At 40.3% G+C, this 14,982-nt stretch overlaps 1 protein-coding gene across 5 annotated transcripts in view; it reads right to left on the bottom strand.

Moving 5' to 3' along the window:
- Positions 1-14,982, bottom strand: part of SYNJ2 (synaptojanin 2) — a 71,814-nt gene that overhangs the window by 33,274 nt on the left and 23,558 nt on the right. For all 5 annotated transcript variants that reach the window (XM_055714352.1, XM_055714351.1, XM_055714353.1 and 2 more), the window contains 4 exons: positions 14,603-14,828; positions 5,277-5,360; positions 3,413-3,474; positions 486-582 (listed from right to left, as the gene is read on the bottom strand). In XM_055714352.1, the coding sequence (XP_055570327.1) occupies positions 486-582; positions 3,413-3,474; positions 5,277-5,360; positions 14,603-14,828 (469 nt within the window). The remainder of the gene's footprint in view (positions 1-485; positions 583-3,412; positions 3,475-5,276; positions 5,361-14,602; positions 14,829-14,982) is intronic.

The following is a 14,982-nucleotide window of genomic DNA, read 5'->3' as shown; positions in this document are numbered from 1 at the left end:
CAGCCAATTCCCATCACAATCAGTGCAAGACAGCTATTTCCCATTACAATGAGAGCAAGACGGCTTGCTTGCTCAGTGAGCCAGGGTCGGGGCCTGGCCTCCAAGCAGTTCTGGCCATCCCATGAGGCTCCTGACTGCATAGGTGACCAAATACTATGACAAAGCTGACCCCAATTCATTTCTGCAAATGTGAACTACTCTTAGAAAAATTAGGGCAATTTTTTCTTTTTTTTAAAGTCTTGTTAAAGAAAATGTGCATACATGTGTGAAGAAATAAGCAGGAAGGTAGTGCTGGAAATTAAGCCACGAAACTATGAAGCACCATTCTCTCAGCACATAATGTCTAGTAAAGAGATAACATCATTTCTTTAGATATACTATTTGTCAACTACTGGGCCAGAAGGGAAATAGAGGAACATGGAGACTCAGAAGAAATCAGCAGTTAAAAACAAACAAACAAACAAACAAATAAATATTGCTTTTACCTTAAAAGCTCTGTTGAGCACCTCCTCCCCTCCTCTGCTTCCCAACAGGTTAACAATCACTTGTTTTCCATACTGCTCTTTCAGAAGCATCATATGCCTACAGCAAAAGTAACCGTAATAGGTACTATAAACATACATAAACATGTTATACTGCCTACTACCTTTTTCAAAATACAGTACAGATCACTGGTTCTTCTGCCCAGCAGAAAGTTTCAGCCACAGCAGCTACAAACAACTTCCTGAGTTTCCTTGCAATCAATTATTCAAGCACAAATGGTGAAAGCATGCAATTAATGGGCATGGTATTTTGTACTGAACTTAAAGAAAGAAGCATCTTAGAAAACAGGCCCTGGATCTTTTATGTCACTGCTAGCTTTGACACTGCCCTTTGCATGCTCCCACCTCTTCACTGTCAGCCTGGGAACTGCACAGGAAAGACAAGAGAGGAAAACATACTCCACTTCAACAGGAATTGCTCAGCATCTTGCAGGGCTGAGCCTACAAAGACTCAGCAGCAGCAACGTGGACTAGGACTACAGCACCAAGGCCAGAGAGGCACAAACACATGCGTCATAGGTGGCAGGGTTCAAACATCTCTTGAGATACCACAACACTGAGACATTCACTCTCAAGTCAAATTAAGCAGGAAGGTTAGTAATCATAAGAACTGCTGCACTGGATCAGACCAAAGGTCCTTTTAGTCAAGTGGCTTGGCCCAGATTCTTCAGGAAAAACACAAAATAACGCAAGCATAAAGCGGTGCATTATTTGGCATATATCCCCAAACTCTCAAAGCCTGATATTTACGGATGCTCAAGTCAAGAGCTTTCAGCTAGATGCAGAGGCACCCGTTTTCCCCTCAATAAATTTTTTTCAAGTTGGCATGATTGTGCTTCAGGAGCTGCACTGGCTCATCAAGAAACAATCAGATCATAAAGCCATCTTCTGTCATGTACTAACAACACTGCCATAGTACTTAAGAGGAAGCAGGATAGAAATAGACAAGAAAAATAAACTATACACTCACTCAAATGAAAAGCTATTATATGCTGCGAAGCAACATGCAATGGCAAAATGTCAGAAAAACAGCAAGTACACATCTTCTGGCATGTACCTTTAAATCCTATAACCAGAAATACACCACACAAAAACCACGGAAAGGCAGAAAACACAGAAAAATCTATTAGCATTGCCTTCAAGAAACATGGCTACATATTTTTTCTGGTGCTATTTATGGTTCTGATTCTGCAACCAGTTCTCTGTATGCCAACTCTTCCCATACATTTGCACTCCTCTGATCCCAGCCTCAAGGTCCTACTTCACCAGTGTTGCTTCCTCACAACAAAACTGCTGAAGCTTAGGTCACCTGCTTGACTACTGTAAGCAGAGTTCCCTGAAGATTTCTCAGGGAAAGAGGACAAAAAAAATCCACTAACAAGATTACCATTCACTTCTCACAGTGCCTTCTCAACACATTAACCTACCAGACAGTTAAATGTAACAGGCTAAACCCATTCTAACACTCAGAAAAGCTGCAGCAGGTTGTTAAGTTTCAGTGTCTTTTTCCATATAAGTAGTTGCTTATTCCTTGCCCATTTTCAAAGGACTGTCTTTTGCAGATCTGTAAGCACAGAGATCCTTAAATTCATCAAACCTGAAGGCTTTACTGTGCACAAGGGGAAGAAGGAATAGTGCAAGCTGATCCTCACGTTTCTTACATTCACCAGTTGCATCAGGGTCAGAGAGAAAAGATTCTCTCGGCTAAATGGTCTTACGGAGTTGTTCATTGCTGAGGTACTCTCAGTTTCTTGGGGAGCACAAGAAGATGCTAAGTTATTGTTTTCCTCTTATATAAACTATCTCCACTGTGGAATGCAAACCTCTAAGATGGAGCTTCAAGGACACTGGCAAGGCAAGTTATCACGGCACCAGATGACCACAAGACCATGAGTCTCAAAGGTATTTGAATTCAGTAGGATTTAAGAACCTTAAAAAGCTTGCAGAAGATCCTTCAGAGCAGGGACTGCTATACTGCATAGTCCCTTTAGACTCTAATCCCTGTTTAGGGTCTTCAGTACTGCAAAAGTATTAACAGTCACTAATGGCATGTTTGCTGAAAGTTGCAGTAAATGAGATCAAGAAATTAAGAGGCCTCACCCAAAATCAATATAAACTCTGATTTACCAAAATCAAACCAAAACAGAAATGAACCACATGACCTGGCACTTAAAAGCTGAAAATGTGCCACAGGCCAAATTTTTCATGTCCTTTTCAGGCTGTTCCCACTGATACCCGAAGGAGTTTCCTTAAAGTACAGCACTTCACAGTCAAACACTCAAAGGAATCAAGCTAATGCATGGCTTTTTTTACACTTTCCAGCTGACAAGCAGTCTTAAAAGGTTTAACAAGGTTTACAAGGCAGTCTTTGGGTAAAGTAGGAAAGCATCAGCACAATAGCATCATACAAAACTGATCACAGAATAAGACACTGTTATTTCTGCATAGCAGTACAATGATCAGGAGAAAAATCCAGAATGTAGTGGAAGCAATGCTTACTTTTTAATTACTTGAGTTACGGTGGTGTAGAACGCATGTTCTGTGTACCTTAAGTGTAAACTCACGTTTGTTGGCTCACAAAGGGTTACACAGACCTTCCTTTTGCGTATCACTCAGTATTTCTCAGCTTTTACAGCAACAAGCCAGAGACCAAATTAATTCAATTACCATTGAAAACAGAAAGGAAAATGCACAAAAGTAAGTGAATAAATTAAGTAAACCCACTTAATAATCCACAACACCTGGGGGATTGGCTACATCATTTGAGAGATGTTTCACATCTCGCAGGATTTACTAGGAAGGCATAAAGTTGTGGAATCTTGGTTAAATGCCAGGCTACTGTGTTATTGCCAAAGTGGAATGAAGCTTACCTGTCAAAGGCAGGCGCATTAGCTTCCAGACCTCTGTTAAGCCTTAGATGACGGGAACCCACCTAAAATCAAATATTGAAAGGCAAAGAAAGAGAAAAATAACTTTTTAAACTGCTAAAGCCCTAAATTACTAGATGTTTCCCTTTTTCCTTCAGAGAAAAACATCTCTTCAACAGCACCGGACTCCTCTAACAGACTTCACACACATAATATTCTTAATATAAAAGCCACATTCATATTAGACATTTACAATTACAACTGAAAATATGATTACCATTAAGCAAAGGGATACCTACACATCTTTTTATGGCACAAATCACACCCCTTTGCCAGCTTCCTCTAGCAAATACCCCACACTCACATGAGTGTGCTGTGCACCCAGCATTCTTCCTGCCCTTCCCTTGGCAGGAAAGGCTGCAGTTATGCCAGTTCCATGGGTTGTGTGTCCCAAGTTCTTTCATCTTTCACTATTTACAGAAACTAAAAAGCATCAGAACCAGTCCTTTGAAAATATGAAGGATGAAATTCTGTGCCATCAGTCTAATAGGACTTTTAATATGGATGTCAACAACAGCAGCCTCAAGCTCCTTTTGAATGCTAGTTACTGTTATAACAGTATGCAGAGGGCTTCTTTTCTCTCCCAAAACCACACTGCTAATTATTTATAGGATCATGCATTGTTTCCTGTACTTCGTCATCTTCCTTCGTTTTTCATGAGGTTGGTTTCTGTAATTGTTTCTAACACCAGTGCCAGCACACTCACATCCAAGGAATAAGAGTTATGAGTATTCACCAGCATAAATGAAAACTGCATAACCTAAGACAGATTAGGCAAAAAAGCAGCCTGTGTTCCTACTAAAAAGATGAAAATTCTGTTTAACCAGAGATGCTACCCACTAGCCAAAAATACTTGGGGAAAAGCTCTATGGCTTCATAATACATGGAATAACAGTGCTGGATAAAGCTACACCATGGGCAGGTGTGCACAACCATACAGGCAGACCAGCTTTATAAAAGGAAGCAAGTATTGCACTGGATGGTGCTGACAGACAACACAGACCCTTTATCCATCATCCTTTTGGGCTACATCCAGTAGTTCTGAATGGTACCTAGGTGCTAAACTTAATGATAAAAAAAGTATCAAATAATCTTTAAAAGTATTTTTAAAAACCATTATACTATGTATTGTCTACACTAACTTACATATGCAAGTATGTGCATACTTACCCCAGTTGCTTACCCCTCTGTTAAGAGAATGCAATGCTAGGATGATTCTTATTTCAGCTTGTAACTATACAAACTGTAAGTCACAAACCATATGTAACCAGCTAGGCATGATGCAATGATATCCTGATGAAACCCTGCATCTCTGTCTTGCAAGATGATCAGATTAGATTATCATCACCCTTTTGACTGAAATTTAGCAAACATACCATCCAGACATTATACTTTTTTTTCAAGGTAACATGCTCTTACAAAGCTCCTAGTATCCCTAGATACTCCCATTTTATTGTGGAGGTCAATATCATCAAGCCAACCAGGCATTTCAGAAGGAAAGCTTATTCCAAATTAAATTGAAAATACTGCTAAAAATACTTCAGTTTAGGATGTTAGGACACAGTGCCTTACAAACAATTCCCTGTAGAGGCACATGAAAATGTTAAAATGAACCATAGACATTTGCCTGGTTTACTTCTGTTTATCTAAACACACAAAACTTCCTACAAGGTAAACCTAAAATTAAAGAGCTCAGCATTTTCACGGGATGAGCTTTGCAGTTCATTTAAAAAAAAAATTTCATGTAAGTTCTAAATTATAAAAAGCCAGAGAGATAAGTAAGGTAGGCTTTTTGATTTTTATTTACCTGAAGCCCCAGTTGCTCCCAAAACAGTGGAACAGAACCTCTGATCTGCACAAAGGAAGACACGTCATCATCCAAGTAAATTGTCTGCAAAAATAAAACAAAGGGAAGGAGTTCTGCAGTTAGACCTATCAGTCTGTGACCCCTTCATCAGGTGACAGTTTAAGACACTGAACTCAAAGGGTTAAAAAAAAAAGTAAACCATGTATCTCACTGTATCCACTTACTGCTCAGTCACTTTTCCATAGTCTCACAGGCAGTGGAACAAAGCAGAGCATATTTTCTTTCATGTCATTGCAGCAGATTCAATTCACTACTCACCAGAAATGAAAGAAAATTTAAAACACCACCACTGACAAGAAGAAAGGAATCGTTCATCCACAATGAAGATGGATTTGATCTACTGGTGGAGGCACTCAGGAAGACCAGCTCCCTCCGTCTCTCACAAAATTTAACTGTGCAAAATGTCATTGCTCCTTGTGACCGATGATGGGTAATGTCAGGTGTGGGATAAGCTTATCTCTTGCTTTATTTACTATTTCTTCTTTCACTGCCTGTTGTGCCTTGTCAGTGTCCAAATAAATCTCAGTGAAACCAGCAGCTTTGCCACTCCCATCCTGAGATACAGTGGACAGCATGTGAACTACATCTTTTCCAGGAGGCTTACAGTGAGAGCTTCCAGACTCTCCATTTCCTTCCCTAACCAGACCTCAAACTCTCCCTTTGTATGTGTTATGATCACTGCTAACAAGCTGTTAGATTTGAGTCAAATCTATGTGAAGTACAAAGACCAATTTCCCCCTTCACCTTCCCCGTCTACCAGCCCCTGAGCAAAGCGTTACATTATATGTTAACTTCGCACAAAAGGTACTATCTTCAGATTCAGTACGACCACAGAGCAACTGTGCAAAGCCCCGCTCACTCCCCTGGCCTATACTTAGCAGTGGAATCCTGGCTGTTTTCCACGGGGGATACATGATACACATCTCTGTTATCTCATGCATGACAATGAGTCTTCTGCAGCCCTGTGGAGGAACAGTATCCAGGTCATCCAGGTAGCTGCTTCTCTAACCGCATGGTATCATTTAGCACAACTGCTGCCAACTGGCTAGTAGCTCCCAAAATAGAAAAGAACATGAAAATGGGTTACTCTACAGCTTTAATGGGTTTTGTGCTTTTGGATTTGCCACTAGATGTGCTGGCTGGGTGGCTCAGGGGAAGTGCCTTCATTTACCTTGACCTCTCATGTTTATAATCACTACCAATGTACAACTTTTAGAGCTACACATGTGAAAAGAAGTATAGCTACACCAGAGAGGTGAGCCTCTAAACATTCCGTCACCAGTTTTATCTAACTAACCTTTACAATATCTTTGCAGAGCACTTACAACTATTCACATTTCACCAAGATGAAAGATGTAAGTGGCTTTATGAGGGAGACAGTATCAGTGTTAGAAAGATGGCTAGCCCAAATATAGTGCAAAACTGTAGGTTTTGATGGTTTTAGCCTCACACCAATGAATTAAGAACCCTTCTTTGTTCCATTGCATTCCAGCAGGGGGTTGCTCAGAGAAGCTTTCTTGCACAGCTTGCCTCACAGTTTAATGCGGCTCTAAAACATGCTCTCCCAGTAAAGTTTTCTAAACATTGCAAATACCTGAGTGCAAGAGCTAATTACCATGGCAACACACTGATGCACCTTTTCTTTGCACTTCTGTGCTCAGAAACGTCTGTCCTGCAGTTGGAGTACAGGAGGAGTGAGCAGGCCCACTTTCTTCCTCTTTATCACATCCTCCCTTGAGACAGGTTGTACCAAGATGAGTCAGTGACTTCTAAACACTGAATCATCTTTTCACTCACAGTCATGTACCCAGAGGAGCTAATTCTAAGGTAAAGCAAATTTACGTAGCTCCACTGACAGAGCCAGCGTTATCCTGACTCCTACTAAATGAGGATCAGGTTCTGAATCTACGCCAAAAAAAAAGAGTCAGGACTGGCTCACTTCAAAATTCAACAACAATCATCACCTTAGCGATGGATGAGTTGAAATGAAACATCTAATGATGACAAAAACAGACAAAGCTTTACATGAAGTACAGTTTGGCCATTCAAACACCTTGCTACAGAGGATCATTTTTCTTCTCAGAATGTTCCTGCTTCTACAACTAACTGAAAAATCGACAGACAGCTCAAGTATCTCTCTGGCCAGCTCTTTTAGAAGTCCCAGCTGCAAATTCTCTAGACAAATTCTCTGATTAAAAGATGATGATGATGATAATTTTAGTGCCTGCAGTTTAACATCTTCCTGAGCTACACTTTAAAAGGAAGTATTACAGATCATTAATATATAACCTGTCTTCTTTATGCCAAATAGAGAAGAAAAATACTGACCAAACATTTCTGCCTTTCTGCACTAACAGATCTTGTATTTCCACTTACTAGTGATCCAGCATCATAAGAGTTAAGACATGTTTGTTACTATTATCACTCACATTTTCTATTAACTGGTTTTCACCCATTACCTCTTCTAACTGTCTTCTGCTCTATTAAGCTGCCCATTTGGAGAACTGAACAACAAAACCAAAAAATTCCAACTATTTTGGGATCATTCCTGTGATGTAAACAGGATGCCCATGCCCTGATGTGATGCATTGGAGGGTCCTCTTGTCATGATGAGGTCTAATACAGAGCTCCCCCACTATGATGATAGGGCATTTCAAAAATTGACGTTTTGCCATGTAGCTTCTAGAAATTAAGATGAGGTTTTTGAACTGGGAGCATGGCTTCTCCAATATAGTCATTCACAAGAAAGTTCTACATTAGCACATATTTTTTTCTTTTCACTTACTGGGCTCATCATTCTGTTCTCTAGAGCAATTCTGTGGTCTTTCACAATCCTCTCACCTCATTCTCATGTCCCCGATGAATGCAAAATTATTTTCTTCCAAGCTGCCAGTGACTTGGAAAAGATCTAGTATTTTTTAATGAGTGGAAGACTCATTAAAGTTACTTTTCTGCCAGCCATTCCCTCCTAAACAGACTGTAACCATTTCATTAAGCACTACAGCTGTGCAAATCTTCCCTGAATTTCAGCAATACTCACTATCCTTCAGTCACCATTCCAAGCAACATGACCCCTGAGCTTCACATTGCCTTCTATGATGTATGCCCTTGACCTTACAATAATAGCGGCAACAGCCTTCCTACCAGCAGACTTGTTAAGTCAGCGCATTTAAAGACAGATTAAGAAGACTTTCCAGTTCAGGAATGGACATAATCTTAATACCCATATACACTATAAGAAACCCCATTTGTTAAAATCTTTAAAAAGCACTGATAATACATCCATGTTAAAATTACACTCATAAATAAAAGATTCCAACTTCATTGTTTATGCAATTCCAGCATTATGCATGGATAAGTACAGAATTCTTTTCTCATATTCTTCCAAGCCTTGATCATTTTTGCTCACAATGTCATGTTTTGTACAAGCGCATCTGTCCCACTTTCTTGTTGTTCCGGTTTTAAATTTATTACCCTGTCCTCTACCAGATCCGTTTCTCTTATTCTAAGGCACTACACAAAAGATGAACAGTTCTTTAACAAATGAAACTTAAAAGAAAAATAAACAGTACTTTATTTCCAGAATTTTCTTGTTCTGTTTTCCTTAACTCATGGACAAGAAATACATCCAAGAAGATCACACCAGTTTTCCTCTAAAAGTTCAACAACAATCAGTTACAATTTGGACAATACTTTGTCATTAGGGTTGATACATACTACTAAAGTCTTTGGGCTTTGTTAAACTATTGATCTTTTGTCTAAGATCCAAAATGACATCCAAATGACATCAAGTTGTTGCCTACTTGCCCCAGGGAGAATGTTCATTCCTACCAAATCCTCAAAACACTTCAGGACTACTTCGTTAATTTCGAAGGATCAGGCACATAGAACAATCCAATCCAGTTAGCTGGACAGATTTTCAGTTTCCTGCAGTTTCCCATCAGACAGCATAGTAGCAACTGGATACCTAACCTATATGGAGGACCTCTTTGCCTTGATAATAGATTGCTTGTCCTCTGACTTTCTGCTGTTAGAATTCACCATGTCTTTCTTTCAACTTTTGTTGTCTTAGACTCTTTTTGTGGTTTTTCTCTGACTGCAGGATCAAGGGTGATAGTACTGCCAGTTCAAAAGGATGTTTCTCAATCTTTCTCTTCTGTTGCATAGGGCCAGACCTTGCCCCTGTGATCAAGGACCTTTCCTGGTAACACAAGCTTCATGCACAGATACTGCTATAGTAAGCTTCTGAGCAAGAGGGAAACTGGTACTGCTTCTGAGCGAGAGGCAAACATCTGTGTCAACCAGCTGGTGTTCTAATCCCAGCATGCTGCACTCATTCATCGCTTGGAATAATTTATTCACTAATCTCCATCACTCAAGCTTCATTAGAAGGAAATAACTATCCAGTCACAGCTTCAAATGGCAAAATTCATTACAGACCCAAGGGGCACACAGAGACGCAGTCCATGATGAAATGGATACTCACACGGCTTTTTCTGGGATCCCTAGCTCTGCCACACAACCCATAAAAAGCATGGATAACAGATGGCCTAAACATACCTCTCCATGAGACCCTTTAGCTCAGACCATGGGATCCAAGGATATACTTGCCAAAATAATCCTCTTTGCCCTGCCTGGGGCCATACTAAAACTTGATCCAGAAAATAAATTAACCACATGATTGCATCCATTCCTCTCCTGGAGAGCTATCCAACATGGTCTAGAAGTTATTGTGAAATAGGGATCATTTTTCTTAATCCACGCCTGATTTTTTTTTTCTTAAACTGGAAGAAAGGGAAGGTTAATCCAAATTCATGGCATTTCCTTTCAATGCCTTGTCAAGTTTTCCATTTTCTTTATTGAACAGTTCCATGAAGGGGAAAACAACTGAAACCATTAATTTATCTTTAGAAAATTAGAGTTGTTCCCTGTAAGTCACATGATAAGATATTAAGAGTTTAGCACAACTCTTTAGAGGGTAACTGGGGGAGGAGCTGAAATGTAAACAGTGTCAGGCACACAAACTAAATGAAGAAAGCATGCTTGTTTCTCAGTGCTATCAGCAGAAAAGAATTAAAAGAATGTGATACAGTCTCAACTTTATGGGATTACTAGGGGAGGAAGAAAAGGTGAAGGGAAACATTTGAACTATCACTGAGAAACTGAGACTGATTTTAAAACTGCTTGAGGATTAACTGCAACACTGCAAGTAGAAAAGGCTATCATCCCATTAAAAAATACTGGCAGCAAATGTGGAAGTACACCATTAGAAGGATTTCAGAAAAGCCCTCTTTTCTCTTCCTTTTGTACTTTGTTTTTCCTTAAGTGTTCCCTGCCATTTTTGTATTTTTTCTTTGTAAAGACACAAGCCAAAGGATCAAATATCTAAAAGATCTACTACTAGATTTTTTTTTCTGAAAAGCAAAAGTGAAGCGAGATATTTAACTTTTTCCCCCCTTCTTCTCAAACACTATGAGTCACAGCAGTTAAGTGAGCCCACAAAAAAATGAGTCACTACAGAGCTAAAATGCCACAAGGCTAACCGGGTGGGAGACAAAAGCATGCCATCTATGCATAAAAGAGCTGCCTGGAGATAAGGCTAATTGTTCCTCCCTCTTCTAAAACCAGAAAAATGTTAGAAGTAATTCCTACAAAGGGGGGAAAAGTCCTGCCTTTTCAGAATCCTAAGGTGCTATTTATCCATGAAAGCACACAGCCAGCATGCCATTATACTGTACAGGCTGCAGCAAACGGAAACAATGTTATTCAGCCAAGATATTACCTCATAGGAGATTAGTCAGTAGTCTACTATGAAAGTAGGAGAGAGTTTATTCTAGGACCTTTCCTTCCTAATGGTAAGTGGATGCCAGCTTGAACTGGATCTCAGGCATCCCAGTGGTTAGCCCAACTTTGCTTTCTTAGGACATGCAGCTTGGTAAAACTAGTGCTTATCACCATTAGCAACAGCAACCTTCTTTTTTCCTTTAAAAACAAAAGCCAAACAAAAACACACAAACCTTTCAAACTGCAAACCCTTGTTATAATTTTCAACCTACTCAAGCCTTTCACTCTATAACCATTTCACTCTTGTGCTTTTGCTTATCCAATTGCAAAACACTCAAAAGCCTTCAGTCCTTGCACTTCACAGCAGACCCTGGCTGAACTGGAACAAAGCACAGTGGCTCCTGTGAAGAGCCCGACCCAGCCCCAGCTAAGGGGAGCATTAGCAACCAAGTACTGTTTTGCCACTCACCAGGAGCCAATCCTCACGTTTCCTGCTGGGATGCAAAGGGCATCTTACTCTTCATGCTCATCATTTGCAACATAAAGTACTCCAGGAATATAATTAAATAGAATGAGTTACTTCTGACCCAACTAGTGAGCAGGATAGCAGAAGTATTTCCCATAATTAGACCACTGCTAAGTGCAGCGCCACAAATGTGAGACCGATCTGAAAGAAAGCTGACAACCCTTTCTAACATTTTCTTTCCTCTGCATTTCAGCAAGAGAACATTCTTTCAATCCTGAGTAACATTCTTTGCACTAATGCTTGTGAGAAGGCACTCGACTAAAATAACAGACTGTAACATATTACTTAAAATGGCATATGTCCCTTCTTCTGTTCCCAAGTTCCAGGGGAAAATTCCACTTTTCAGTGAGCAGACCTATCTGCATCTCCCAGAGCACTGACAGACCTTCTAGAAAGATGTAAATGCTGCAGGACTTTACTTGCAGTTCCTTTGGAGCAGAGGCACAAAAGAGAATTATTAGCAGAGAATTCAGAGGCTGACATTAGAGACCAAGCACTGCAGGGGAAGTCTGGCATCCAACAAGCAGAATTTGTGGAAGCCTGAACACTAAGTGGAAAGCTGCCAGGCCAGTCTACTGCAGGCAAACCAGGAAAAGGAGGAACATGAACAAAAAGCCACTCACATCCCTGATGAGAACTCTGACCACTGAGCAGAAAGTCGGATGTATACATTGTGCATGCTTTGAGCATGTCTTGGGGACCAAATATCACCAGCAGACTGGGCAATACCAGTCTGCAACTCTTCCAGGTGTTCTGTTGAGCAATGCAGCACTGTCAAGTCTAAGGTAGCTCTACATATGTCCTTAGCAGTACCAGGTAAAGAGGTTAAAGCTGCACCATCAAGGCAACATCCTAGAGGAAATCTTGAAAGTACCCAAACATTGATGGATTTTGGACAAACAGGTGCCTAAAAGCATGCCTGCCTCATGCGGTGGGGTAACAGAAAGGACAGCACAGAGTGTGAGTTGCTACAACTCTCACAACGCCATGAGGAGATAGATACTAGTGCTAAAGTATGGCCGCTTTTGAGGGGGGATGCCACCCTGCAGTAGTCAGGCACGGTCCTACAATGACACAGCTGTAACTCTTCTGGCACAGGTAATGACATGGCTCTAGCTTAAGTATCTCTATGCCACACTCACTGTGTTGTGTAGAGATATCTCATCAGCCTCCCCTTACGAACATCGCAAAACCAATCTACGTTCATTGTGTGTCCACCTACTTATATAGTATAAGAACAATCTATGCTACACACAGTTTTGTAGATCTGCTCAGAAAACACAGAAAACAACCACGTTTTAGGAGCAGATCCTTGTCCTTTGTTGAAAACTATTGCCAGCCATTTATGTATTCTGCTTATACAGACATTCACTTCTGTATGATGGTTTTGACTGCTAGTAATCATTACTTCTATTCAAAAAGGAGAAGGTGATTATACTTTAATAAGAAAGCACTCATTTCAGCTGGCACAGATTTCAGACTCTTCAGGGTCCACTACTTTTTGTTCCCTTTCAAGTCAGTAAGCCAAACCATGTGTAATAAAACCAGCTGCCTCTGTTATTTTGTTTGGTTGTGTCAATCAAGGGAGCCTGCTGAATGCATTTCACCCATATATTTTGTCTCGGCATCAGCTAAAAAGGAATGTTTTACCATGTATGTATAAAAACTGTGTCATGCCACTTCTCCCTGGAGGGAATCCCCCTCAAAGCAAAGGGGAATATCAAGCGAAGCCTCTTCCAAAATGCATTGTGCTGGAATTTGCCTGACTATGAGAAGATGGTAGTTTTTTTCTCCATTTCCTTTACTAGCCAAAGATGATTTGACTCCCAGGGAACACAGCTCCTTTGGTGGGCAGCTTCCTCTTAACTAGAATGACATACCTGAGCACTGAGAGCTCTTCTTCACCATAGCACAGCATACACTACCTACCTTCTATAAATGTTGTCCTCGCAGGTCTGCAAAAGTCCTGTGAGGCAGGAAGTTAATAATCTCCCTCATTATATAGCTGAAAAACTTACTGTACAAAGTAGTGATGGCTTCAATCTAATAAGGCCGACAAGAGTAACTCAGAACAGGAATATTTATGATCGTAAGATTCTGTATCATTCTAAGTGACTTCCCTTCCTTAGAGCCAAAAGCAAACCTCAGCTCTAGTATTTGCTGAAAATCACCCCCAGCACGCCTAACGAAATTCTTTTACATCAGTGCAGACATAGTTATGCCACGGCAGTGCACGGGGTTTACAATGGCTAGCCCAGCAAACCTGGTGGTATGGACTAACAAGAGATACTTAAAATGAATGAAAGAGAAATTATATGTAGAGACCATTACTTTACAGAAAATCTTTCAAACCAGTTCTTCTCTGCAGTGCTTGGTCTCTAACGTCAGCCTCTGAATTCTCTGCTAATAATTCTCTTTTGTGCCTCTGCTCCAAAGGAACTGCGGACTCAAAATTCTATAGCATGGGGAACACGATGAATTTCAGAAATAACGTACTTTAAAATGTATGCAGAATGTATAGAAGCGTGACGTTTATTCTGGAACAGATTTGAAAACATTCTTTTGTTTAATACATGGGGCCCATAACTGATAATTCTAAGCACATTTTGTGTGATTGAGGAGCTTACTGTTACACATGTTGATTTGATTTTGCATGAATTAACACACAGTGCTCTCTGAATGGTTTAAAACCCCATGTCTATATTTCACTCCAATATCAAATGGCCAGACTTTTGTATTAGTGAAAACTGTGCATGAAAAAGTGAGAAGCACAGAAAAAGAACAGATCACAAAGAAACGCTTAATGGGCAAGAACAAATAGATCTGTCACGCAATAATATTTTAAATATCCTTACAGAAAACACTTGCTGAACTCCTTTAATTCTTGTGGGAAATTCTGCCCCCATTAAACTTGAGTGGACTGAATTATTCAAAGCTATCGGATACATCTGCTTACCTGCTCTGTCTCAACAAAGTTAGACACATGTCCATCATCATTGACGCCTCGAATGTGAAATCGGACACCAGCTTGCTCACAGCTGATGCGAGAGATGAGGCAGGCTTTCGCCTTCTTGTGGGAAGCATAAACAGTGCGAATGTCCACTACACCACAGATCACTTTCAGCAACCAGTCAGAGCAGTTCACCTGGTAGTGTTTGAAGGGCACATGCAATAGTTGGTTCCTGAAAGTTTCAACAACACACAGATACATTACTGAATAAAATAAGACAGATAAGCATGGGTGCCATCCCACAGCAATCACTGATTTAAGCAATCAATGGTTTTGGACCCCTTTTCATTTGTACCTTTACTTTATCCAAACCCAGGAAATATCAG

This window comes from Falco cherrug, chromosome 6 (genome assembly GCF_023634085.1).
Source record: "Falco cherrug isolate bFalChe1 chromosome 6, bFalChe1.pri, whole genome shotgun sequence".
NCBI lineage: Eukaryota > Metazoa > Chordata > Aves > Falconiformes > Falconidae > Falco > Falco cherrug.
This window is presented reverse-complemented; position numbering and strand designations above follow the sequence as displayed.